This window comes from Manacus candei, unplaced genomic scaffold, assembly GCF_025592945.1.
Source record: "Manacus candei isolate 608988 ecotype Guabito, Panama unplaced genomic scaffold, ASM2559294v1 h1tg000027l, whole genome shotgun sequence".
NCBI lineage: Eukaryota > Metazoa > Chordata > Aves > Passeriformes > Pipridae > Manacus > Manacus candei.
The window spans coordinates 7,738,487-7,765,063 of record NW_026138075.1 but is presented as its reverse complement, the minus strand read 5'-3'; the positions used below and the strand labels follow the sequence as shown (position 1 = coordinate 7,765,063).

The 26,577-nt window shown below is 39.0% G+C and overlaps 2 protein-coding genes across 6 annotated transcripts in view; both read right to left on the bottom strand.

Moving 5' to 3' along the window:
- GDA (guanine deaminase) overlaps positions 1-26,577 on the bottom strand; it is a 69,574-nt gene that overhangs the window by 12,678 nt on the left and 30,319 nt on the right. The window contains exons 1-9 of one of the 4 annotated variants that reach the window (XM_051789436.1): positions 21,044-21,373; positions 20,632-20,852; positions 13,860-13,948; positions 10,798-10,969; positions 8,246-8,333; positions 6,887-6,992; positions 4,113-4,140; positions 2,612-2,719; positions 1,475-1,582 (exon numbers count right to left, since the gene is read on the bottom strand). In XM_051789436.1, the coding sequence (XP_051645396.1) occupies positions 1,475-1,582; positions 2,612-2,719; positions 4,113-4,140; positions 6,887-6,992; positions 8,246-8,333; positions 10,798-10,969; positions 13,860-13,948; positions 20,632-20,676 (744 nt within the window). In that variant the 5' untranslated portion in view covers positions 20,677-20,852; positions 21,044-21,373. Of the gene's footprint in view, positions 1-1,474; positions 1,583-2,611; positions 2,720-4,112; positions 4,141-6,886; positions 6,993-8,245; positions 8,334-10,797; positions 10,970-13,859; positions 13,949-20,134; positions 20,396-20,631; positions 20,853-21,043; positions 21,374-26,577 lie in introns of those variants that run through there. The other 3 variants (XM_051789435.1, XM_051789434.1, XM_051789437.1) reach the window with 3 other exon arrangements.
- ANXA1 (annexin A1) overlaps positions 1-26,577 on the bottom strand; it is a 360,547-nt gene that overhangs the window by 317,598 nt on the left and 16,372 nt on the right. The gene's annotated exons all lie outside the window — the stretch shown is intronic.

Below are 26,577 nucleotides of genomic sequence, written 5' to 3'. Positions count from 1 at the left end.
ACTGAAAGAGAAGAGCAAGAGCTCTGTCATATCTTGCAATCTGCTGATAAAAATGAGAATGGCACAGAGGCTGTTTCCACTCAGTATCTCCTAATAGCACTGTACCCTTGCCATCTCTACTCATCAAGCTCAGTGCAGCTGAAAATGCAAGGACAGCCACGTCTTCAGTTGAGGACATACATATGGTTGTTGCTGAAGCATCTGTGCTGATCTGTACTGTTCTTTAAAAAGAAGGAAATATTTCGGCAACAGTTTCAAAAAAAAACATGCTTTTAAAACACTTTAAAAATTGATTTGATGTCTTAGTTTTGGTGGCTGGACAGCAGAGAATGTTGGATGTTCTGTTATGCTTGTGTTTAATAGAATGGTTTTCCAAACAACCAGAAACCTGACTCCAGAACGCACCAGTAACCATGATTTTTAGTTACCATTTTCACTTCTGTGCATATAAAAGTCTGACAGAATTAAGAACCATGTTTTTCCAGCACTAATATTCGCTTTAGTACACTCACTGACACATCAAATCAGCATGCATAGGACTGTGCTAGAAAACAAAGGTTAATACTGTGTACCTACTTCAGTAGTCCATATTGATTTCTCAAGTAAAAAAGGACACTAAACAAGTAATTTATTGGGATACAGTTTCAAACACAAAAATGGCAGTTCAATAGCTAATTCCTGGGGAGTTTCCAGCTGCCCTTTATGCCTCTGGAAATTCTCTCCTAAACTTTTAAATCAATTGACTGATATTTATGCATTCTGACTGTAGTTGAGCTGTTCATATTCACTTTTGCATGGGTTCTCCACTCTCTAATAAGGTGTGTCCTGGGACTCCAACCTGTTATTACTGTGGGTTGGTATGAGATCTGGTTGCATTTATCTCACCAGTATAAAGCTTTAATGAATTTCAACTCTTCAGGCCACTGTGTCTTTCAATGCTGGGCAAAGTCAGGTAATGAGATGAGAATGCTTTTGGATAATGAAGCAGTAATGTGTACTTGTCTGCATGTGAGGTTGAGACTCTGAACACAACAGGGTAGGATGCTTTCCCTTAGGAAATTGACAAAAAAATGAAGTTGGTCCTACCATAACACCATAGAAGAAATCTTCAGGCAAACCAGTGTGCAAAGATATTGTAATATAAGGATAAGTGAGTACTGTCCAAGAATTACCAGCTCCTACAATAACAGCTCCTTCTAATCCTACTGCCCTAATTCTCTTTGGAGCCCTTGGAAAATGGATCAGGGACCATAAAATAAGTTTATTGTTCATCTCCCCTAAAATGCTTAGGAAAACTGTGGGCTTGTCTAAAGTTCCAATACCTCAACAGAGAACATAAAACGAATCCATACTTCACCCCAAATGTCTCTGACCTTGACAAAACAATATAAACTTCTCAGGTAAATGCAGTAAACCATCATTTTCTCTATATGGATTAATCTAAGATATGTTGTTGAAGTTTTTATGCAGCTACCTTGCTGGTTAGCAGCTTGTTTTTATCATATAAATCAGTGTAAGTCTTGTAGGCAGGAAACATGTTCTCCACAAGTTTGACTTCTTCTTCAGTCTCACTTATGTGACTCTGAAATAAGAAAATACATAGCAGTGAAAGCTTTAAATAACATTGAACCTCACACTACAACCTTCTGAGCAATCTACTGGTGCTAAACATACAATGATAGAAACCAGTATCTGTAAAACTACAGTTAGATCTAGTCCTTAGGTTTCTCTTTTCATCAGAGAGATCTCTGGGACGCAAAGGAGTAGCTCCATTTGTTCCTTTAAAAGTGATATGGGATGGTATGCATGTCCATCCCAGTAGTGTGGTGACATAATGGTAAATTTAGGGTTTGGAAAATGTCAAAATAATAGATAAAATAAAACATGATATGCCTGTGAGGTAAAAGAGAGAACCAGCCTACAACAGAATGGACCCTGAGATCAGGGTAGCTGATAGGCAGCTCCTCCATGTATCTGCAGATGGGCTGATTGATTACTGGCCTCAAATAAAAATATGACCTTTCTGTACTCCCACTGGGGCATATATTTTCAAAATGTCCACTTTGTAATGAAAAAAAATCTACATGTAGCATAGCTTTAAAACAGTATATGCTTAGAACTGTGTAACAAAAAAAAATTCATTTCAACACACCTGCAAGCTTTAAAATATCGCTTTTTTAAACACAGAAACTTTCTCAACTAGAAATCCTACAGCTATATTAAAAATGTTATGTAAGATACGAAGATGATTAATACTCTTATATACTGAAATCTGTTCTGCAGAGAAACAATGGAAGGCAGGGGGACAGAATTGACTAGAGAGAGCAACCTTCAGCAATCCAAGGGTTGCTCTACCCTTTGGTACAAGGTGCCAGTCTTCCTGTGTGACCATGCACCAGGACTTGCTGAATTGTGCATCCAGCTATGAGCCTTCTCAATTCCTGTACAAGTTACAGTGTTCTTACAGAGTATCTTTTGTAATTTCAGAGGAATCAAAAAGAGACTCCAAAGTGGAGAGGCTTAAGTGTTTTCCTGCAATCATGAAAACTCCCTGGTCAGTATGCTGTCTGTCTAAACTATTGAAATTGTATATAGAGCTCTCAGAGCTTACCTGCACATGAAGATCACGAGCCTGTGCTAAATCTCCAAGTGCACACAGCAAGTCCTCTGTGCAGGAAGGGCCAAACCGGGGGGTTATTACAGGTTGTACTCTTGGGTACTGAAAATATTAAAAAGACAGGCTTTGTATTCTGTATTCTTTGTATACATTTACGTGGCAATTCCATTTTGTCTTCATTGTTTATTGCATACTGCATCCTCACCAACTCAAATTAAGTTGTATAGTTATTTCCTTACTTTTATTAGACATTTCATCACAGAAATAGAGAATCGAAGTCTGTGTGTGTGTGGGGGGGTGTTTAAAACAATTTAAATGAACTTTATTAAAGAATTTATTTTAATTAGAAGTCTCTCATTGAGTCACTGAGATTTTACCAGTCTTCAGGAGCACTGGATACTTTTTCATCCTTGCTGACAGTCCGATATGCATTACCAGAAATAAGTCAGATGAATGACCAGACATTTTTCTGAGTTCCCTTTCTGTGACAATCAAAGATGTAATGATGCAAAACTGTAAGCTTCTGTAAAACCAAGGCCATTTTCTTGTTTAATCTTTTCTACTCATAATAGCAACAAACTATCCCCATACTATCTAGATAGGAAGAATAGCGGTAGAATCAGATATGCTACACAGCAGGAAACAGGGGAGAAAACACCAAGAGCAGAGCTACAGAGGTTTACACCTTGCACATCTAGATTAAAATTTTTATAAAAACTAGACAACAGAATTACAATTCTGCCTTCAGTCCCAGGAGAGACTTGTGTAGAAGTCAGCATATGATATTTTGGATTGCAGGTTCCTGTATCATCTCCCAGATACAAGACGCTCAGGGCTTTGCAGACTAGCCAACTTACTCTGCTAATAGATATCATTTAGGCGTCAAACTCAAGGCATCTGCCCTCGAATATTTTGAGATACAATGTCAAAAAAGCCACTGAAAACTAAAGACTGATAGGAAAATACCTCCACTTGTAATATTGGAGTGTAAACATCTATGTTTACCTCAGGAGTGTGAACCTGAATTTCTTTTGAAACACAGTGTTGACTGTGTTTCAAACGTGTTGACCAAAACTACCAATTTTATAATGGATTACTAACTCTACTGAAAAAACACCGATTTCTGCTGGTGAGAATTTCTTTAATTAGTCTACTTATATACCGCAGAGGATCAAGTGAATTCCCCCTTTCTTTAACAGAAAATTATCCTTCCCAGGAAGCCAGATATTTTAAAGTCAATAGAGAAACACACAGAACATTACTCTGCTTTGCTCTGACCACAGAAAACTGATTTTACACTGTTACAGGTCCATTTTTCAACAACATGGCTAGCAGAACATTTTTCAGACTGATAGCATCTCTCGTACAAAGAAAGAGGTTTATTTTATTGATTTTTCATTAAGACAACAGCTTTGGACAGCATGATTAATGATTTCATATATTCACAAAATGGCTTCCGAATACAGAAGTGGATGCAAAGGAGAACTCTACTTACTTTCTTTTCCAGCAGTTCTTTAACAAACCTGAAAAAAGGTAAAAATAAGGTTGGTATAAATCTGTGATCTATGTCATAAATTATGAAAAATATAGAAAATATATACTTGGATACCCTGTTAAACACTCCAGACATAGATCAATTTTTCACAAAAAGCTGAACCAGATTTTCAGATGAAATAAAAACAGACAACACAATACAGTCAGAATAGTTACACCAAATTATGCTAGTTTTGAATTTGACCCCAAATATGCAGATTATTTTTTTCATTTGCAATAATTACCATTAGACAAGTGGTAATTATTCTGTGTTCTCCCTGAAAACCAAACACATGCTACATTAAATGAATTGAAAGCATAATTATAAGGTAGAGATGCAACATTAGAGATAGAAAAAACAAACCATCTTAGATTTGTCTGTCCATGAATTTAAGCTGCAGTGTTAAATAAATTCTTTTAAAATCCAGTTTTTAAAAGATGCAGCAATATTTTATACCTCACTTACATTAGTTGCAAATGTCTTTGTTCACTTAAAGAACCTTGATTTTCTGGAAATTATTATATTAATGTTAGTGTACAGATTGTCTACCTTATGGAAAATACAGATTTACTTACTCTGTTAAATAAAAGGAGTTACCTCAGATTTCTACAAGAAACCCCAAGCAGTCAATATGAATAATGCAGATGAGTAAACAAAACTTCCTCTGATTTTGGAGGGAGGAAGTTCTTTGAAAGCTCTTTATGTTCAGTGTATGTAATTTCCAAATGCCAGATTGAGACGGTTTCTGGACAGGAACTCTGTGAATTTTTATGTCATAGTTTATATTCAGAAAACTGTGCGATTTTAATTACAATAAACATTGAATCAAATTTATCTAATATCTTCAGATGGAAAAGAAAATAATGCTGGAGGATAGATTCACAGCACTGGAGCTGGTGCTAGATCACCAGCTGGAGGTAAAATACCCTAGTTCAACTTCTGCAGTGACCAAAGGAGTTTGAGCCCACCCTTGTCTACCTTGGAGAGCCAAAACACAATGTGAATTCAATATCATCTGCCTGCCTCTCCCCTTACTGATTAACCTGATATAATAAAAGATTCACTTGAGCTGAAACTGTAACAGAAGTATAACGCTCAGATGATAAGCCAAAACTTCAGTATGGCTGTTTTCATTCTTTTTCACATTCTTTGAACAGTGTGAACATTGTTTCAAAATTAAAATATCTTTACCAAATATACCTTATACTTTGTTGGCTTATGTACTTCACTGTGAGAAAGGAAGTTCAGCTTCAAATCACTGTCTTCCGTAGCAGAAGAACAGACTTGAACATACATACTCCTCTTTCCAAGTGATTATAACTATTAGTAGCATATATTGTATTCTGGATTTCCATTTCCTACCTTTTCATTAAATCCCCCTTGACAGAAAATAGTACATTCAAATTTTTTCTTGAATTTAGATTTAATATATGAAGCACTTGGAATTGTATCTTATTTCCATGCATACAATATAAATAGTTCTGCTGGTAACCGTAAAGAACTAAAACCAGTGTAGCCCATTTTCTGAGAGTGTGGCAGATCACATTTCCTTGGGGAAAAAAAAAAACAAATAACAAAAAAAACCCACTAAAACATTGCCCTCTTAAAGAGAGAACTTTTTCATCTTTCTACAATTGTATGGCTGTGATTCAGTAACTACTCCAGATCCATGCTGAGAAGCACACAGCCCTCTTCTCTAGTAAGTTCTGGACTACTTGTGGCACACTCTCACTCAAAGCTGAGAAACATTTTTTATTAACACAATTAAAAAGGAATGAGTTGGAGGCACACAATAGATATTTAAAAGAAAATTATTTAGATCATTCTGAAGCTTTTAAAAATATCAGAACTGGGAGTTCTGCTGCTTTCAGGCCCATTCAGCAGGATTTGTGCTGTATTATGAAAACTGGGAATTTGTAAGAGGGAAAACAAATGTTAGTAGAGTGAAAATTATTAATACTACACATTTTAAAGATGTCTTTAAATATAAACACTGTTAGAAACTCATGACCATTTTTTACTTTTCTGTCACGCCTCTAGCGTGATTTGCAAAAATAGCATAGCAACTTCACACAAGTGCCATAAGATGTTTATATTCCTCTTGGGTACCGATATTTGAAACCTTCATACAAGTAAACAAACAGTCTCATGAGAAGAGCTGTATGTCTGCTTCTGAGCAAGGGTGCAAAAGACACAAGAAACGTTAAGACAGCAGGATGTCGTACTCCAGTCTTGGGTCTCCTCTACAATGGGCATTGCCTTTGTTTGATTCTCCTTCATTCACTCAGCTGCCTATTAGAATAGTTTGACTGGTGCTATGATGGAGGAGAACCACAGCATGTTTAAAATGGGGTATATGAAAGCTAACTTCCACAAGGAAGGAAATAGCTCAGACGATAATGGTGGCAACGGAAGTGGCTGCCACCCTACCATCTCATGTCAGGTCACATCACTCTACACACATCTGTGAAGGGAAAAGAGGAGTCAGAAACCACACATATTCTCTCAAATCCTAAAAGGCTTCTCCCTTTCTTTGCAAAAGCCAGAGAGATGCTACTTGGGCTGTGCAGCAACTGGGTATGCAGAAATTGCCAGAACTGTAGGGGACAATACTGCTGGAAGAAAAAAACCTGTTCCTAATAAATTCACACCTGTAAGTTCTCAGTTTCACATTCACTATTCAATTACGAAAAATTTTATTTTAAAAGGTTAGGCCATCAATTTAATCATTTTACCTTTCTGTCTCTTGGACAGAGTCAGCAGTAATCTCTTTGTACTGTGGCACACTGTCATTCATATCCATGCAGACTTTTCCAACAAACGCTCGTTGACCAAATTTATCTGTTGAGATGCATTAGAATATAAATCTCAGAATCACTGGTTCTCAAAAAACACTATCAACGCTTATACTGAAATATGAAAGTAAAGTCCACCCCACCAAGATTAATTTATGATGAACAGAATTCATACTCTTGTCTTATCTCTAAGTTGGGACTATATATGTGACTTTTAAGGATAAAAAGGAAAAAGGAAGAAAGCAAACAAACTATATTTAAATAGGAGTTCTCCTCTTGCACACTAGTACCCAACTCTATAATTGTTATTACTGAGGACTAGATTACCGTAGTTTAACTGCAACCAGAATTCATAATAGTGCTATATGAAGAATGGTTGTGAAATAGAGGGTGAGAAACACAAGCACCAAAGCACAGTAGCTGTAGTAGATGACTACCCTGAGATGAGAAAAAGCACAAAGATCTCAGCAAACCATCTCTCCTTAAAAGAAAGGAATGAGGTTGTTAACATGCCTCCCACACACAGTTAGAGGGAGAAAATTTTTGGAGCTATTCTAGCATCTTTCTTAAGATTTATCCATGCTAGATGAATAAATCAGAATTCATGTGCAAGACATGCATATAATATTCAATTCTAAGCTGTCAAATGTGTTTCTAAATTAAATTTCTTTGTCCACTTTTACTGTTTGAGTTGCTGAATGCAATGGCTTCCAAATTTTCCTACCAAATCAGAAAGACTAGGTAATTTTTGAATGAAATTTGTTACATTTACACTTATTACATTTTTCTGCTTTGGGAGCTGTCTGAGCCTTGAGAAATCCTGCAAGAACCACAACATTTTCAAACAGGAGACATTTGCAACTGTGAACAGAAGGGAAAGATCCTGATGCAGCTTTCATTTTTCTGATTTCAGAGGGTGTGTGAAGATTTTTTACATTGATTATCCGCTACAACTTGGGAGTATTAGGACATTAATGTGCCAACATTCAGTCTTTTAAACCTCAAATAACAAAAGGTTAGAAAGAGTAGAGAGCTGCAGCTGGAGAACAACTCCAGCAGACCTAATGCAAGCTCAGTCAGCAGCTGATTCGGGAGTGAACAGACAAGCAGAAACAACAGCAGGACAGAGGCAGTGAAGTGAATAAGTGTAATCAAGGTGGGTTTTGGGGACAGAGGTACAACAAATTAAAAACAAATTAGAGACAGCCAGACCCCTAGCAAGTCTGAAACTCCTAAACTCTGATTCCTTCAACTAATATGATACATGTGGCATCCTTCAAAACTCACTGTTAGTCTTACCTATAATTTCAGCAAGAAGAAGAGAAGTATCTGTGTGAATTGTTGCAAAGTAGCAAGCTGTAGTCGTGCCATTCTTTAGAGTTCGTCTCTATAAAAAGAAATCAGTTTCAGCTGTCTGAAAAAAAAAAACAGTAAAGCTGCCAAAAAGCAGAACAGGCAGACTCATTTCAAACTGTGAGAACATTTAGTTATTGTGAAATTGTGCAGTGAAGTGGGAAGGTAAATATAGATTTTTAATTTCATAATAGCTCTTTCAAGTCTGTGTGTTAATAAATACAAAAATTCCTCACAGAATTTTTGCAGTGACTAAGCCCATAGAAACCACTCTATATTTCTTCCGTCAAACAGGAAATACTCCAACTTATATTTAGATATACAAACAACTAGTCATTTTTGTTATTTCCTGGTTTTGAAAAGCTCTCCAATTTTCACAGCGAAGCACTGTTTATCTGGTGTTAACAAATCAAGGCTTTTGGGAAAAGCAGTGGTTTTCTTTTGGCCATCTGATGTGGCTGGAAAAACTAATCAAGTTTTTCTGTATCAAAACCATTTCCTATTGCCAAATACAAAGCAACAAACTTAAAAGTAAAAGTAAACTAAGCACAACTGCTCAGACTGTAATCTAATTATTTATTTAATTATACCATTTGAAAGGAGATGGTGGTTGACACCTGTTCATATTACCTTTGGAGAGCGTAACAGCAAATGAAGTGCAATTTTAGTTACATTAATTCATGATGAAATTTATAGCTTCCACTGATCTTGGGACTGATGACTATATTGACTACTCATCCAGCATAAGGGTTTAAATTACATATTTGGATTCTTGCTACCAAGTAATTTAAGAATTTTCTTCTATTTTTTTTAGTGAGATAGAAGGTGAGACATCCAATACAATATTGAGAACGGCTAGGGTTAATTATCTGACAAACACAAAGCCAAGCTGTCTTTTCTTTACAATATTCAAATGAAAGTCTTTAAGGGTTCCCAAAATAAGTCTCAAAAATAACAATGTCATTACTGAGATAAACTACTTTTGTCGGTTTTAGCTTTTAAAATCCAGAATTCTCTACTTCTGGAATTCTATCAACATTGTTAAATGAAATCCAAAATCATTCTGTTTCCAAATCATCAGCACAAAGAATTGACTTTCCTAAAATTGAAGGGACCAGAGAAGGTTCCAGCTGAAAGCTGGCAAATTTCACCTAAATTATTTCTTTTGCTGAGTACAGAAAGTGTTTACTGGAAATAAGATTTTGGTTTGAGAAACATTCACTGTGTTTTCATTACAACTCCAAAACTACAATGATACATACGAAAAAATATCTGCTCCCTGTAAGTTTAGTCCTGTTTCTAACAGCTGAAGGTTATTGTCAGCCTCAATGAACACTGCAAAGTGACTGGTATTCTGTAGCTTTTGTGGGTGAAGGCATTTTCCTGACCTTGTCCTTTTCAATACACATGGGGAGAGCCTTACCATTGTGTTGAAGCTCCTACAACTAACTTGCATCTCTCACTGGCAGTCTCTTTCCAGATGATACTGTTAAACACCTTGCACAGTGAGTACTTTGAGGTCACTGAATGTGAACTGTAACAGAGTGTTGAGGCACAAGGTGGAAGATGAAATCACCTATATGCTTTAAGCAGCTGAAGGCATGGTGTCTGTCACTAGAACTTATGACCAAGCTGCTCCTACATGTTTTTACTATGGCAGATGGCAGAAAGTAATTTCTTTTTAAATTTGTGTGGCAAGGACAGTATAACTAATCATTTCAGATTTGTTATATTATTATTTTGACAAAATATGTTGTCATAGTAATAGAAAAATGGAAAGCAAATTATGCTGGCCAATTAATTTAATATATTGAAGATATTTCAGTCCACATATTACAGGATAAATTTCAGTCATAGGACAAAACTATTACTTTGCAATGTGACCTAGCTGCTTATTGTCCGGTAGACCTTAAAGCCTTCATATTGTTCAGAACCCATCTAGCTCTAACAAGGTCTCTCTTTGTGCCACAATACCATTGACTGACTCCATCTAAAGCCTCTGCAGTGAAATGCCCCTGCATTCCTGCTGCAAGGACCTCAGCAGTAGATATGTCTTCCTTAACTACCCTAAGACACCTCAGATTTGTTGCCTTTTCTCTTTGATGTAGTCTTTGCAGAAGATAATTTCATTATAAAGGATTTTTATGCAGAAAAGGAAATATCTCTTGAATTATTTCTTTTTTTTTACTAAGCTTGGTTATTTCTGCATTGAAGTTGTCTGCACCTTCTGGCTATACTAACTCTGAGAGTAGTCATAAGTGTTGGTCATTGTACTGAGAAAGGATGATAAACAAGTTCATCATTAGCCTTGTGATTAAAAACAGAACAAGACTGGAGCTAGTAAGGGTCGGCAATTAGAACAGGGGCCATCTGTTGGTTTTATCTGGTTTTCACAACATTAAACACGCTCCGCTCTTTCTGCTGACCTTCTGAAAACATATCTGTATTTCACAAATATGAACGTCGTCAAGTAGGTAAATGTTGTTTGCAGGACTTACAACAACTCTGGTGTATGTTTCTTCTGCAAAACCACTGTCTTGGTATTTGGCTTCTGTTGGGAACGTGTAGGTAGTCAACCACTGCAAAAGAGGCAGGTCTACTCTCGTACCAGTAAATAAATACTGAGGGGCGTGAATGTGTGTATCAACCAATCCTGGCATGAAGAATTCACTAGGGAAGGAAAATAAAGTTATAATAGTCCAAAATGTCTCAAAATGTTCCATGGTATGTAGCTTTGTTTTAAACAAATCCACCAGAGCAAAATCCACCAGAGTAAATGGCAAGTACAGATTACCCTGCCTCTTTCAGCATCAGCCTATCAACTCCTACTGTAACTCTACCCATATCCCTTTTTCAGTATGAAGTAGTTGAATAATAACATTTACACAGAAATGCATATATAAACAGCTAATTCTGAGAAAAACAATATAAGAGCATGATGAATCCAATTATCTCTAATATTGATCCAGTTTAAATAGCAACAAATGCAAACTGACTTCACAGTAACTAAAATTACTCCACTGTGGAATCCACCTGAAATGGTCAAAGTCTTGCTTTCTAGTATGGATATATTTAGAATGCCTCTGACTTCCTGACCACTATATTTACAAAAATATCACAGTTTTACTCTCTCTATTTCTCTATCCTCTCTCTCTCTCTCTCTCTATATATATATATATACATATAAAACTAATGAATTTTCAGGTTTAATGGAAGAACAGCCACTGTGTCTACAAATGCAGACACGGACATCAGTTAAAAAAATCTCTCCTCAGTATCTTGACAGGAAAGGCATATTTATAATGGAACTGTAAAACTATTTGTTGTCATGTAATGTTCAGGGATGAATATATTCATACAGGGATGAATATATCAACATTATTAGGAAGTTGCTATAATTGTTTTGGTTTGGGCTGAAACTCCATACTGTAAATTTCTCTCATGTCTCTCCCCTTCTCCCTGACTATTGAATGAACAGTGATTTCATCTCTTTGTAGTTCTCCTTCTTTCTGTTTTTCCTCTTTTCTATAAATACCGCAAGATCTTCCTCAACCTGATCCATATTCTCAGCACCTTCCACTTTCCTCAGGCTATTTCAAGTTAAGAAAACATCTGATGACTCATATATACTATATGATTAGCCTTTCAACAAAGCATACAGATTTTTTAACGACTAAAAGGATGCTGCAGCTAAGCCACAAGACATTGACAGTGCTGCTACAGACAAAGCATAGTCATCATGGCCAGGCTTCGTGAATGAAGATTTGGGAAGGTTCTATCCACATTTGCTACAGGCACGCTGGTGGCTTATGAGGCCAATACGAGACAGACAATTGCAAAAGGCACAGTAGAAAGACTCCTTAGGTGGTATATTCTGCAAGACATGATTCTTTCTGTGTTGTCTTTTCTCCTCAAGAGTGATCCTGCGTGTGTTCTCAAAGGAGACAGCTGCGTTATAGATGGTGTGTCTCCAGACCTCCCGATTGGAGGCCAGAGTAGACCAGTTATGTTGATCAATATGACCAAGGCTGAGATGTTGTTTCAGGGAGTCCTTGTGTCTTCTCTTCGGGGCTCCTCTCTTGCAGCAGCCAGTGGCAAGTTCACCATAAAGCAAGATCTTAGGGAGGCGGTGGTCCTTCATCCTGGAGATGTGCCCTGCCCAGCACAGCTGTGTTCTCAGTAACATGGCCTCAATACTTGTTACTGCTGCTTGTTCTAGAACAGATGGATTGGTCACAAAATCTGACCAGTGGATGTTTAAGATTGAACGGAGGCAGCATTGATGGAAGCGTTCTAGGAGTCACAGGTGGTGGCGGTAGATGACCCATGATTCGGAACCATACAAGAGAGTAGACAGCACAATGGCTCTGTAAACACTGATCTTTGTACTTTTCTTCAAGTGTTTATTACGCCATACTCTTTTGTGGAGTTTTCCAAAAGCACTATATGCCTTTGCTAACCTGTTGTCTATCTCCCCGTCAATCTTAGTGTCCAAGGAGATGAGGCTGCCTAGGTAATTAAACTGCTGGACTGACTTGAGCTCTGATTGGCCAATGGTGATGTGGGGATGATGGAAGACTTCCTGAGGTGCCAGTTGATAGAGAACCTCTGTCTTCTTTAAGCTGACTTCCAGCCCAAAGAGCTCAGCAGCCTCTGCAAAGCAGGATGTTAAACACTGCAGAGCTGTTTCTGTGTGGGCAACAAGGGCGGCGTCATCAGCATAAAGCAGCTCCTGGACAAGATGGTTTAAGGTCTTGGTGTGGGCCTTCAGTCATCTTAGATTGAATAGACTTCCATCAGTACGGTATCGAATGTAGATACCGTCCTGATCATCGAGGTCTGCCGTGGCCCTTTGGAGCATCATGCTAAAAAAGACTGTGAATAGGGTAGGAGCAAGAACGCAGCCTTGTTTCACACCATTCTTAATTAAAAAGGAGACAAAGCATAGTAAGTGCACTCGAAACTATTTCACTTCACCAGAAAGCTAGGGGATTTCACTGCCTGAAGTACTCTAGGTGCAGTACAGTGAGAAATCCAAGGCTCTGTGTTTAGAAGGTTTAAATCTTCTAATTGTATTAACTTTTATTATGAAGTGTGTCAAAGTCCAAGGCAATGCGTTTTATATCTGCAACATCGGTGTTACCTACATTTACTAAGTCTAGAGTTCCACTTTAGTTAGGTACAGCTCACTGCTAACAGAATGGATATAAAATGTAATCTCAAGAAAGAACAGCATTTACATCTGTGACTACAGAAGTGGTTATGTGTGAAAATTAAATACGGCATTTGGTTCTGTGCAGTGTACATCAGCCAGCAAAAGTCAACCATGTCTGCAGTCCCAAACTAAGGAATGCAAAAAGCACACGGACTGTCCACCCTCTGAGTCCCATCTGGGACACAGGCAGCTTTGGGTAAAGAGTTCTCATGGAGCTGAAATGAAGTTTTGCCCATTGAATTGGATTTTATGTGCTCCCTGTGAAATTGTATTCACAGAGACTCAATCTACTTCCTTCAAAGAATAAACTGCATTTGCTGAAATTAATCTAAACAAAACACATACTGTTTACTCAGTTGTCTTATGTCAGATGCTTTGAAACCCCACTTCTCAGCCAGTTGCTCTTGCTGATCACTTTGTTCCAAAAACACAATCTGAAAGAAAGAAAACATAGTTAGGTACTTTAAGCCTGTACCCCACATCAGCTTTATGTAAAGGCAAAACAAGTGATATCTTAAAGCAGATTTTACGCACTTACTACAAAGGTGACAGGTTTGCATTGGAATACTTGTTCTTCCTGACTATCTAGCATGATTTTGAAATACCTTTTCACAATCCAGTGAATAACCACACCCATCTTGTAACTTGGAATAAAACAATTAATTCACTTTCAGGTAATACCCAGGCAGATCTGCAGAGATTTCAGTGTCCACCGGCATTCCTGCAATGTAACATCATGGCAGCAGTAGTCACTTGCTGTGGAGGTGTGCAACAGCCTTATGGGAATACAGTTATAGTGTTCACAACCAAAGGGGGCAAAGAATTTGTTTTGCCTAGCAGTAATTGACATCAAACCAAGTATTTCTAATTTTCTGTTTGTGTCATTAATGTTAGGGTTCTTTTTATTTCTTCAGTGCCTAGGATGACAAAAGAAATTGAGGGGAAAAATGCAGCTAACATTTTCATTTTACAGAACAGGCTAAAAGGAGGCTAAGATCTTCATTTATTTCAAAACAAAACCCCACAATCTGGAACCAAACTAAACCCCATTTGACTCCTGGAGAACACTGACTGTACTGATGATGAGTCGCTGTTGCCAAGTCATAATTTTAGAACATTTTCTATTTCTTTTTAAATTCCACGGTATTTTAATCTACACATGACTCTTGGCAATTGAATTCTCAACTCTTTGATTTTCTAGTCTATCAATAATAGGCATGACAACTCTCCAAGAAACAAAGGTTGTGGAGCCTAGGCACTGCACTACAGGCTCCATGTGGGATCCAGGTTTCCTCAACACTCGACAGAGTAGAGGACCCTGACGCCTCCCTTGGCCAAAGACTCCCTAAACTGGGCTTTTAAGAATTCTTGCTATCATGATTTGACCCTGGTCAGATGCCAGAGGCCTATTAAAACCACTCCACTACCCTCCCTCCTCCCCTCTGCATCAGTGCAGAGGAGAGAGGAAATAAAAAACAGCAAAGGAATTTCATGAGTAGAGATAAGGATTGAGAGAAGGCAGTATAACAGGCAAAACAAACTCAGAGTGAGGATAAAACTTAAATTTATTACTAACAGAATAAAAGCTAAAGAGTGAGAAATAAAACAGTCTTAAACACACTTTCCAACCACCCCTCCTTCCTTCCATCTCTCCATCCATCCCCCTGCATCAGTGCAGAAAGAGAAGTCTACCCATAGTGCAACAGTTCTTCCAAGTCTGCTGCACCTGTGGGTCACCCTTCCATGGGCTGCAGGGAGCAGCCTGCTCCACCGTGGTCTTCACCACGGACTACAGGGGGGGTAAAGCTCCGAGTCCTTCTCCTGTCCCATGGGGTCCTTCCCACTGGAGACAATCCTTGAGGAACCTCTCCAGCGTGAGTCCATCCACCCCTCAGGCAACAGTTTCAACCTGCTGCCCCGTGGACGACTTCCCCAAGCGAGTGCAGTTCTTGATGGGTTGAGCCGTAGCGATGTGGTCTCCCACGGGGGCCACAAGTCCTACCTGGAAAAAACTGCTCCGCTGTGGGCTTCCCCCTCCGCGAGCCACAGGTCTTCAGCAGGACTTTGATCCATTTTAGGCCTCCCACAGGGGGTCAGAGCCTCCTTCATATATCTTCCTGCTCCAGCATGGACTCCTCTATAGGCTGCAGGAGGGTTTCTGCACTCCAGTGGTTCTTTATGGGTAGGCCCCCCCCCTCCTCTCCCTCCCTCCAGCTGCACTGGCCTTGGTGACTGCTTGTTCTCCCGGACTGGAATTTCTTCTGCGCAAAACATTCTCTTCCCCTGTTCTTAAATATGTTATCACAGAAGCGCATCTCATTGGCTCAGCCTTGGGCAGCAGCAGGAAATCCCTCCTGGAACTGACTACCATAGGCTTTTCATAGGACAGTGAAAGCTTCTAGTAGCTTCTAACAGAAGCCACCCTATAGCCCCTCCCTGCTACTAAAACCCAGCTATAGGTTAAACCCATGACACTTGCCTAACCACAGCTTCTGCCAGAAACCAATTCATGGTCTTCTAACTCCCTTGGTATAAGAGCTCATTCCTCTAAATTCAAGGGAATAATCTTACTGCTACCAGAATCCTTCTGCTCCTGAGAAGGTGTCCATGCTGAAGGCCTGTATCACCCTTATAACAGGACTTTCTAAGGCAGCAGTTAAAAAAATCCCCAAAGAAACACCAAACAAAAAACAACAATAAAAGGGCAAGACCAAGTAGTTGTAAAAAAGGCAAATAGGAAGGAATTTAGGAGGAAGGGCAAGAGAAGCAAAAAAGCATTGTTTGGCTGTTATTTGCATGCCATTTTTTTGTATGTGTGACCTCTTGCATAGAAATTTACCATTTTCTAATTTTTCCGTAGAGGAAAATAAGCAAAGGTGGATAAACAAGAAGTTTTTAGCTGACTAGTCTTTTAAACAAACATATGGTTTATACGATTTACATGGTCTAAAGATCAGATGTTTTACATTTTTAGTTAGAAAAACATATTAAAATCACACCTTATAAATAAATACCACACTAGCAAAAATTGCAAGATTATAGTATTCCATTAATAATTCACTTGAAGCAGTATCTCTCTCCTTCCAAAGAGGAATACAGCCAACTTAACGAACTGTATAGCTGTAGAATGCTTGGAATAAAGACCTACTGAAATTACTGATGGGTAAAAACGAAAATGTCATTCAGATACTGAAATCAAAATGGATGCAGAATGAGTGAGGTTAGATCTGTTGGGGGAAGAAGGGGAAAGAAGGAGAAAAAAAAAGATAGAGAGAAACATGAAACACCAGATGACAAATTCTGGAAACAGGCGTTGCCATGGAAAAGCAGTTGCTGTTATGTACTCTTAGGGTGCAGATAAATAAAATACTTACATCATGAAAAAAATTAAGAAAATATGATCACAAGAAATCAATTCTAAACCTGACAACTTGTCCATTATGGTCAAATGAGACTATGGGTATATCAGCAAGACATCTATACTCCCTTCAAACAAACTTGTCAATGGAACTCCTTACTCAAGATGTTCCCCATTGCTTTACGATGAATTTGCTCTGGACACCTTTTTAAAACTGAATTCTTTAAGGTCTTTGAGGTCCTACACTTGGACATTTGCTCCAGTATTTGCTTGTGCATTCAAAGTAACCAACCTGGTGGACAGTTCTTTAAATTAGTTCTGGACCTTAACACTGTAGAAGCAAGAAAAAATTCTACAGCAGTGTCACTACAGAGTCAAGAAGTAAGTGCATAGGCACTTCAGCTTGCCAAGAAGGAAGTCGAGGAGAATAATAGGCACTTTAGGAAAGGTATATTCACAAAAACCGGCATCAACAGCTGCAAAAACAATTGCTCAAACACTTCTATAAGTTCTCATATGCCACCCATGTGATGCGGCTAAAGGATCCAAAGTTGAGGAGCTGAGACCTCCCTAACTCAGGCCTTTTTTATTCCAAGTGATGCCCAAAGCTCCTCCATAAAGCATAGGTGGTCAACTAAACTGTGCATCAAAGCTGATGCAGAAAACTTTGAGTGCCTCCAAGTACCACAGTGCAAATAACTTTGCTAACAAGAGAATGGAAAGTGAATGATACTGGCTGAAGGAACACAGTTTTTTTTGATCCAACAGTGCCTGTGTTTCTTTATTTCTGGCTATGACATTCACAGATGAACATGGGAAGGGGTCCATCCCTTTTTTCCCCACCCACATGCTCTCTTCCCTCCCTGCTTCTACAGTCATTAAATGACTTTTGCATTAGAGACTTGAGGCCTATTGCTTGCCTAGTTCCCAAAACTAAAATTTGAGGCTTAATGAGAGACAAGAACACTTATTAGACTCAGTTGCTAAGGGAACCACACAACCTGCTGAGAAATGTTAAGCAATGAACTCCATATGGATGTTGGTACCTTGGTACCTTCCTCCTTGTACAGCTAACACAGATCCTCTTGCTGTCCCAATCACTTAAAAAAACCACTTAAAAATATTAACTCTTATTCCACAACTAGCAAGAGTTTTCATGACTTCATCAGGAGCTTTTAGCTTAATACTTTTTCTGTTTACTTAATACTCTGCTCAGCTAAGTTAATTACTCCAACGTTTCAATGATAACTCACATTTTGCACCTGTGTCTGTTTTCTTTAGCCTAAGGAAGGCTACTCTTTCTACTTGCTGTTCCTCAAGAATGACACTACACTGCTCTGCAAATCACTCAGTTAAACACAGTCCCTACTTTGCTAACTTGAAGATAATAGTGTGGGTTTTCATACCTGACAGCAGTGTTTTCCTTGCTAAACCTTCCTTTTCATCTACAGGCAAAGCAGAGAGAGCTGACATTTTATGTCCCTTGAAGGACAGGCAGGATCTCACACTGCAGTACGGGACCCAGCTGTTCACAAAAGCTGATCTGTTCACAGCGTCAGAGACTGTGCAAGATTTTTCTACGATGGAGTTAGCAACATGAGGCAGAAGAACAATATCTGTTCAGTTAAATTTACTTCTGGGAGTAACACTGAAGCAGGTTTGGTGTAAATTTGAATAATAAAGATAAGTAATTTTCTAACGACTATGCCCTTCTTGAAAAGCCAACTCTTTTGTGATTCCAGTGGTTGTTCTGAAAGAGATTACATTTCATGTAATAGGGAGGGAAGAGAGCATATGGGGGGGATGCCAAAACTCACTGAGAGAGTAAAATGCCAAGAACTTTTAAAAAAAAGAGAATAAAATAAAAGTGATTGTTATCATACTCGGGTGGGTATTTCATTTTTGGGCAAAACTGTTTTAATGGAAAATATTTGAAAGAAAAAAAATAACACTTTCTGCCAGTTTATGCAAGGAAAACAGTATACTGTGAATCCTTGTTCCCTAGGAGAAGAGAGTGAGAGCACAGATCCCTACACATAGCTTCCTAAGGTATCTGTTTTTCAAGAAAATCACTTAAAAGTCTTGATTTCCTATGGATGCTGTGTAGAGACACTTTAATGGAAATTGCCATTAGAGAGAGTGGGATGGGGTATGACTTTCTGTCTTCTGCACCTGAGTTACACCAACTAAATCCTTTTTTCATTCTATTGTTTTTAGTGGACACCAGCCATATATAATTACGTAATTCCCCTCCTGTACATCAAAACACAGATTCTCACAGACTTTGATACACCTTGCACCAGGCATCTATAAAAGATGATCCTCAACATCTATAAAAGATGCCTGGAAACAGGTCCTCACAGACATGTGTGAATAGAGAAAATAAACACTGTTAGGTCTTAAAATGTGCTTTGCACAGATTTCAAATGTTACTGAAGCCTGACACAGTGAAGCCTGTTATTTAGCCACAAGAAAGAAAATTTTACATAGGGTGCCCATATATGTTATGGAGTCTATAAGAAATCACTAATCTACCTACACGACCTGCACTGTGAAACTGAGTTTCAAGTGTGATGCTGTTAAGGGAATGACACAGCTTCCCTGCCAGACTCGATCTTGCATTATTATTATTATTATCTTGCATTATTATTAAAGCTTGGCTTGTACCACTAACATCCCTAACTCTTTATGGGTATATGCCATGGGATTTTTTCCCAAGAAAATAAAAAACTCCACTCGGAAGGTTGTGCAGGGGGCACACTGCAATTACCCACAATCACTGTTTAGACACGTTGAGAATTGAAAAACCTGCTTCTGAAACTGAAAGAAAACACAGAATCTGAAAGAATGTCCAGACGAGGCGCGCTGCTTTTCTGGGAACACGCAGCACACCTCAAAAACTGATTTCGGCTAACTGCAGACTCGTGCTGAGGGACGCTCCATCTCGGTTACCTCCGGCTCCTGCAAGAGCGAAATCACTTCTCCGCGGCGCTTTCCCCGACGGGCATGAGTGCGAAAATTTTCCGCTTTCTCACCACAGACCGGCGGAGCCAGCCCTGCCACTCGCCACCCCCGGACGTGGACTCGGGGCTGAAAGGGGTTATTTCCACCGCCCCTCGCGGACCCTTGGGGAGCGCAGGACTCCCAAGGACCGGCGCACCGACGGAGCGAAGCGGGGCAGCCCCGAGGGGTTCACCGGGCACCCCCCGCGCCCCCCGCCGCCCGCACCGGACCGGCGGCACCCGCCCGAGCCCCCACTCACAGTCCCGTCATCGTCCACCCCCAGAAGGTGTCCGTGGAGGATCTCCATGGGTACGGAGGCGCTGGAGTGCACGAAGGTCCCCTTGAAGACGTGGGCGAGCGGCGGGCGCTGCGGGGAGCCCATGGCGGCGGGCTGGGCGGGCGGCGCTGCGAGCTGCCACCAGCGGGCTGCCGCCCCTCGGTGTCTCCCGGTGCCGCCGGCGGCTTCCTGGAGCTGTCACCATTTCCCCACCCCCTGGTGACTTTCTCTTCGGGGAGTGGTTTCGACGAAGGGAGGGCGGGAGGTGCCCGCGGGCAGTGCGAGGGGTGCCCCGAACCCGGAACCCTCCGCCTCCCCGACGCTGATCCCCTCTCCGAGGGATGGGTCCTTCCCCGTGCAAGGGTCGCGCAAGCCCGGAGCAATGCCCGGCGTCTTTTGCGGTCCCAGTTACTCCCTGGGAAGCGGTGGGTAAGCCGACAAGGTGTCTGTTAATTCTTTACTAGTGTATGGCAACTCACTTTTGCAAACAACATGAAGGTTGTAACCACTTGCAAAAGTTTCATTTACAGTAGGTTGGGTTTGTAGGTTGGAAAAGACCTTTAAGATCTTCAAGTCTCAGGCAGATTCCTCGGTCCTCGGCCTCTGTGCGAGGCACGTTTGTAGGGTATAGGAGTAGAAAACAGATGCCAGCTGAAGTACCAGAACTACCAGAAATAGGCAGCCTCATTCTGAAGATGATCTACAGAAAAAGAGAAAGCAACTTCAGGAAAATGAAAGACAGGGAAAAACTAATTTTGTTAACTCAGAGAACTGTGTTCCCAGAACCATATTCCCTCCAGCAACCTAAGTCAAAGTATATCATGAACACATGCTAAGAGGATCACTATTGAAAATATTGGGATAAAACTTCAGAGACAGAATGATGTATACCAAGGATAACACCATGAATGTCCTCTGAATTCTTGTTTGAAGACATCCTTATTCATCAGCTTGTCAAGTTATGAATGAACTTGGCACCAAGGGCACTGACACTATTGCTCTCAAGGCTACATTGCAAAGTTTGTCATTACATGGTTTATCATTAAAAGACCTTTGCACTTCCCACTGTGCTGACACTATACAAATGCATAGCAGATTATCTTTCCGACAAACTCTCCAGATTAGTGCTGGTAGGAGAGAGAAACACACTGGAAAATCACAGAATAAATTTAATTTTGATCTGCTATGGACAAGTCACCAGCCTTTAACTTGCCTCCCTTCTATAAGAATATGTTAGGTTGCTCAGAATGAAGTTTAAAAAAAATGTATTTACTGATATCAATGGAATGTCCTTACCTGGATTTTGAGATCAGCTTAATCGGGCAATAAAGGGTGTTCAGAATAAAACAAACATGTGAAAGTGACTTTTACATACTTATATTGGCAATTGTTGTGATAGGTCTTGAAGTTTAAGAAGACTTTAAAAATAATCTCCCAAGATAAAATTGAGTGTTTTAAGACACAAGGCAGTTTTTTGTTGTATTTCTATTTTCTTTGACATTAGAATCTAGCACGCAAAAAAAATCATAAATTGGTCTTGCAGGTTAATCTAGTTTGGAGAAGAAGCAGGCGTAAGAATCTTTCATGCAGTTTAGTTTGCTAACAGTAATCTGGCTTCCTTGAAGAACAGAATAATAAACGTTTAAAAATAGAACCAAAAGTCTTCTAAATTAGCACTTGCAAAATCCCTCTTCCAAAGTTGTTTCTCAGGGTGATGCTATTGTGTTTCTTAAGGCTGCAGCTGAAATGAGCTGTATTCCAAGCTGTTACTCCAGGTGAGGAAAATTGGGTTTTGCTGTAGGAAGGATAAATAGTGAGAGAGAGGCTGTTTTTGCTATTGAATAATAAAGGTAGAGGGGGTGGAGATGAGAAATAGGGTGAAGGGACCAAGCCTGCAGAGGTAAATTCACTTACTCTTTCTGTGAAGAGAGGAGTGAAAACAACTTTCCCCAGAAATAGCTGCAGCTCCATACAGCTTGCCTTTGCCCTGTTGGCAGCAACTAGTTTGATTTTCCTCTCCAGTGTGCTGCCCTAGGACAGCTGTGTGCTTCACTTAACGCAAATCAGGCTACACACAGCTTTTGGTTCAGAATCCCAAGCTCTTGTGCTGGCTGCTACCCAGACTCACGTACACTGCTGTCCAAAATAATATTCAGCAGAGCTCACAGTTCCCAAGAAACCTTTTGGTTGTGTTCAGTAGGGAAGTGGGCTGATCTCATGAATCTCACGCTCCTTCAACTTTGGTTTTCCATTGAAAACCTCAGAGATTTCCTCCAGCTTCCTTACAAAAAGAATGATAGTCCAGCGATTTCAGTGAGACATAATCCAGAGAGTATTTATTCAAGAGAAGAAAATAAAAAAACATTTACAGTTTCTTCCTTCAGCGCTTTTGGTGGAGAAATGTCAATAAGAAACATTGTTAATGATAATTTGTTTCTGTTAGTGGGTTCCAAACACTCTGAAGTTGTATAATTTCACTGTCAAAAGAACTAGAGGTCTCTTCTGCTTTTTCCAGCTGTCACATGGGAGAGCATGGAAGTTGCGGAAGAGTGCTAACACCCTTCTCTCCTCCCAGAATTTTTTTGGTTTTTAGTTTGCAACAGTTACACATGCATGCCCTAGATACTTGCATGACTCAGGGTGAGACCTTGGCCAAGTATGAAAAACTGAGTCATTCTTCCAGAATATTGTAAGAATCTTACACTGATGTATGTTTAGTTTTGCTGGGATATGCTGGGCCAAGCACTTCACCTTTTGGAATAGAAATGTAATGCTCAGTTGTGACTGTTACATAGTAATTAACTTAACAAGTGAGTGAAATACCATGCTTTTTCTTTTTTTTTTTTTTTAATTGGTTAAGAGTCTGAAGAGAGAGATTTACCTTCTTTAAAATTATGCTTTTTTAAATAGCATTCAAAATAAATCTTAACTTTTAAAACTCTTTGAAATTATCATGTATGTGTTAAGACATTCAATAATTAATAATGTGTAATTTGTTCTAATGCTGTTTTTTAAAAAAATCTGCCTCACTATTCACTAGCTTATCAGACTCTCTGTGTCTTCTAAATTATTGACTTCTGAGCAATTATAGAAATGACTCCTTAGTTGAGTCCTGAAGCCAAACATATTTCAGATCAGAAGAATAATCAGTCAATATACTTCCAGGAGGACAGGGAAGATTTTAACAGGATTAGAGTGCCTTCATTCTCCTTAACACTTCCAGTTTCTGATCTTTTTCTCATTTGTCACACTAAACAAATGAATAATTCAATTACTTGTTTCAAAGTTTCAGGGCACCTAAGCTGATCCTCCAACATCTGAGAAATAAAAAGAGGAAGAAACCTGCTTCTCTCCACTGCTTTCAAAAAGTAGTTGATGGGGTATTTGCCACCAGCCAAAAACACCTGTTGTCAAGAGTCTGAGGCCAGTGCCTGTGGAGCCTGAGCACCAGATCACAAACATTATTATTATTCTGATCTAGCAATGAATGTTATTATAGCATTTATTATGAAAAAATGTACCTTGTCTATAATTGGTAACATAGCAACTAGGTAAATGGATTGGAAAAATACAGTTTACTTATCTGCTATTAAGTGATTTTTTTTTTCTGTATAAGAAAGAGCAGATTATGTGGCTAATACTTGGGATTACTCAGAAAAAAAATTAAGCATGATTTAAATATTTCTTCTCAAGTCTGAAATTAAGTTGAGAGCTAGGTATTACTCCAGCATAGGCTACTTCAGACACCTCATTTTCCCACAAACATTTATATAATCAGAATCTGTTTATATTGCTTAATTTTTCCAACTCCATCTAAAACTGAAAATTGACCCAGCCAAAAAGAGTAAGGAGCAATGACCACACACACAACTCCATGTCATTTACCACCATGGGTATTCACTCTGCAGGTCCCAGATAGAGCTTTCAGCCTTTGATATCCAATTCTAGAAAGGCTTGGGAAACCAAGCCTCAAACACTGCAAGGGGAAGCTGGAGTGCTTCTGATGCTTCTACATCCAAAAGGGGCCATAGTACTGTCATAAAATATCCCATAATTAGAATTTAGAGATGATGTGTCCTACTTATTCACTGATACATAATTAACTGAAACACAGATTGGCCGATGTTAGTTCTAACACTTCTGAAATTTTTCTCTTTTACTGCCAAGGCTTGTTCATAACAGGAATTGTAGTAACTAATCTAGTAAAGTTCTTTAGAAGAGCCAGGAAATATACAAATATCAGTAAAAGTCATCTCTCACTAGAAGCACTAGCATGAATGGGTGAAATATGTCAAAAGATTTTGATGGCAAAGTTCTTTCTGTTTTCCACAAGACACACAGGATCAATCAACACATTTGCTAGACTTAACCTCTGATCATGTTAAAAGAAACCAGAATGGAATTTGGGTGTCTGCCTTTGTTAACAGGGGTTTATGGAAAACAAATTGGACATGACTTCCTGTTCCCTGAGACCTTTCACTGTGAAACTTGATCTGTGGAATTACATTGCATGGTGAATGCAACACACTTAATATAATGAGATCAGCCGATCTCTGGTCATGGCAACATTATAAACCACTCTACGTAACTGTTCAAAAGTCACTCTCTTGCTAGTCTCATTTTCATGCTTAAAACCAATAAAAAATAATATTCTTTATATACTCTTAAGTGACTAGAGATTTACCTAACTTTGCGATGCTAACAGAACATAAAACAATTCAGACATGTAAACATAAATAAATTATCATGAGGAATTCAAGTGAGCAGTTACTATTGATTTCCCATTTATTGCTGTCCACAAGTGAACACTTTTCCTGCTTTATTTAGGAGCAAATTCCAGTAATACTGGAATTATTTTCTTCTTAAGTGATTTGTGAACTCTGAACCATGATGACTAATCTAATTTAAAAATTTAATTAATAACATAGGCATCCAAACATACTTCTGTAAAATCACTTAATAATTGCAATGTATCAACCAGCAATTGCATTTCTAAGCTGTTCAAAGGATCTCTTCATGTGTGCCAGTGTTCAGTATAGTAGTAAAATTGTCATGAAAGGTTTCATGATCATGTTGGAGACAGTCTACTAGAAATATAAAATTAATAACACAGTATTATTATTTCATCACTTTATTCCAGAAGGTAATAAAACATAAATGTATAAACTGTGAGAATTAAAAAAAAAAATTAAAAATTAAAAATCAGACACTTATTGAATTCCAGTAGTACTAGTGATGTGTTTAAACTGAATTAACTAACTTACTTATTCATAGGCACATAGTTTCATTGAATCTCCAGCAGAGGAAAGATAAGGACCTGCCAGTGTGGGTCCAATGACCACAAAGAGGAGGAGGGGGCTGAAGCACCTCTCCTATAAAGACAGGCTTAGAAACTTGGAATTGTTTAGCCTGGGGAAGAGAAGACTAAAATTGAGATTTTATTTTGTCCTTTCAATATATATTTTTATTACATATATCTTATATAATTATTTCTTCTAAGAAAGACTTTTACCAGGGCTTTTAGTAATAGCACAAGGGGTCACATTTTTAAACAGAAAGACAGTTGATTGAGGTCATACATAAGAGAGAAAGAGGTTCTGTACTATAATGGTGGCAAGACTCTGGAGCAGATTCCCAGAGAAGCTGCGGATGCCACATCCCTGGAAGTGTTCAATACCAGGTTCAATGGGGCTTCAAATAACCTGGACTATTGAAAATTATCCCTGCTCATGGCTGGGGACTTGGTCTAGATGAGCTTTAAAGCTCCAAAAACACTCAAAGCACTCTGTGATTCTAAGTGTCTGCCTTCTTCTGAAGATACCGGTCTTTTTCCTTTTTTCTTCCCCCCCCCCCCCCAAAAGTAATATCAGTGTTCACAATTTTACGGTGTGCTTTTCCTCTTGAATCTCAAGTTTACATCAGAGAAACAAAGTCACACATCCCATGATGGTTTTGATGACTCCAGAAGAGAACCCTGACAGAATTCACAAAAAATTCAAATGCTTCTGCCAAAAATAATGCCAAGGCAAAATTGTTCTGCTGGAAATGCATCTGCAAAAGTTGTGGAGAAGCTTTATTGCCTGGAGCATTATAAACACATACACAGACAGCATACTACCACAAAGCAGAACACGAAGACATAGGGAAGTGTTGCAGAGGCTACAGATGAGTTTTAAGAAGCATTGGATCACTTGCCCTGTTTAACCAATGTTGTCCGAGAACATCATTTCATCATGCTTGTCATCTTTTACTTCTCTCAAGTTATTGATTAGATGGTAGCTAACAACACTTTTTCAGTTTTGTTTTAATGTGATTCCTGTTTATGCTGTATTTTTCTTGCTGTTAATCACACACACAGAACCATTGCAGTTGGAAAAGGCCCCTAAGATCATTGAGGTCAACCTTTGACCTATCACCACCTTGTC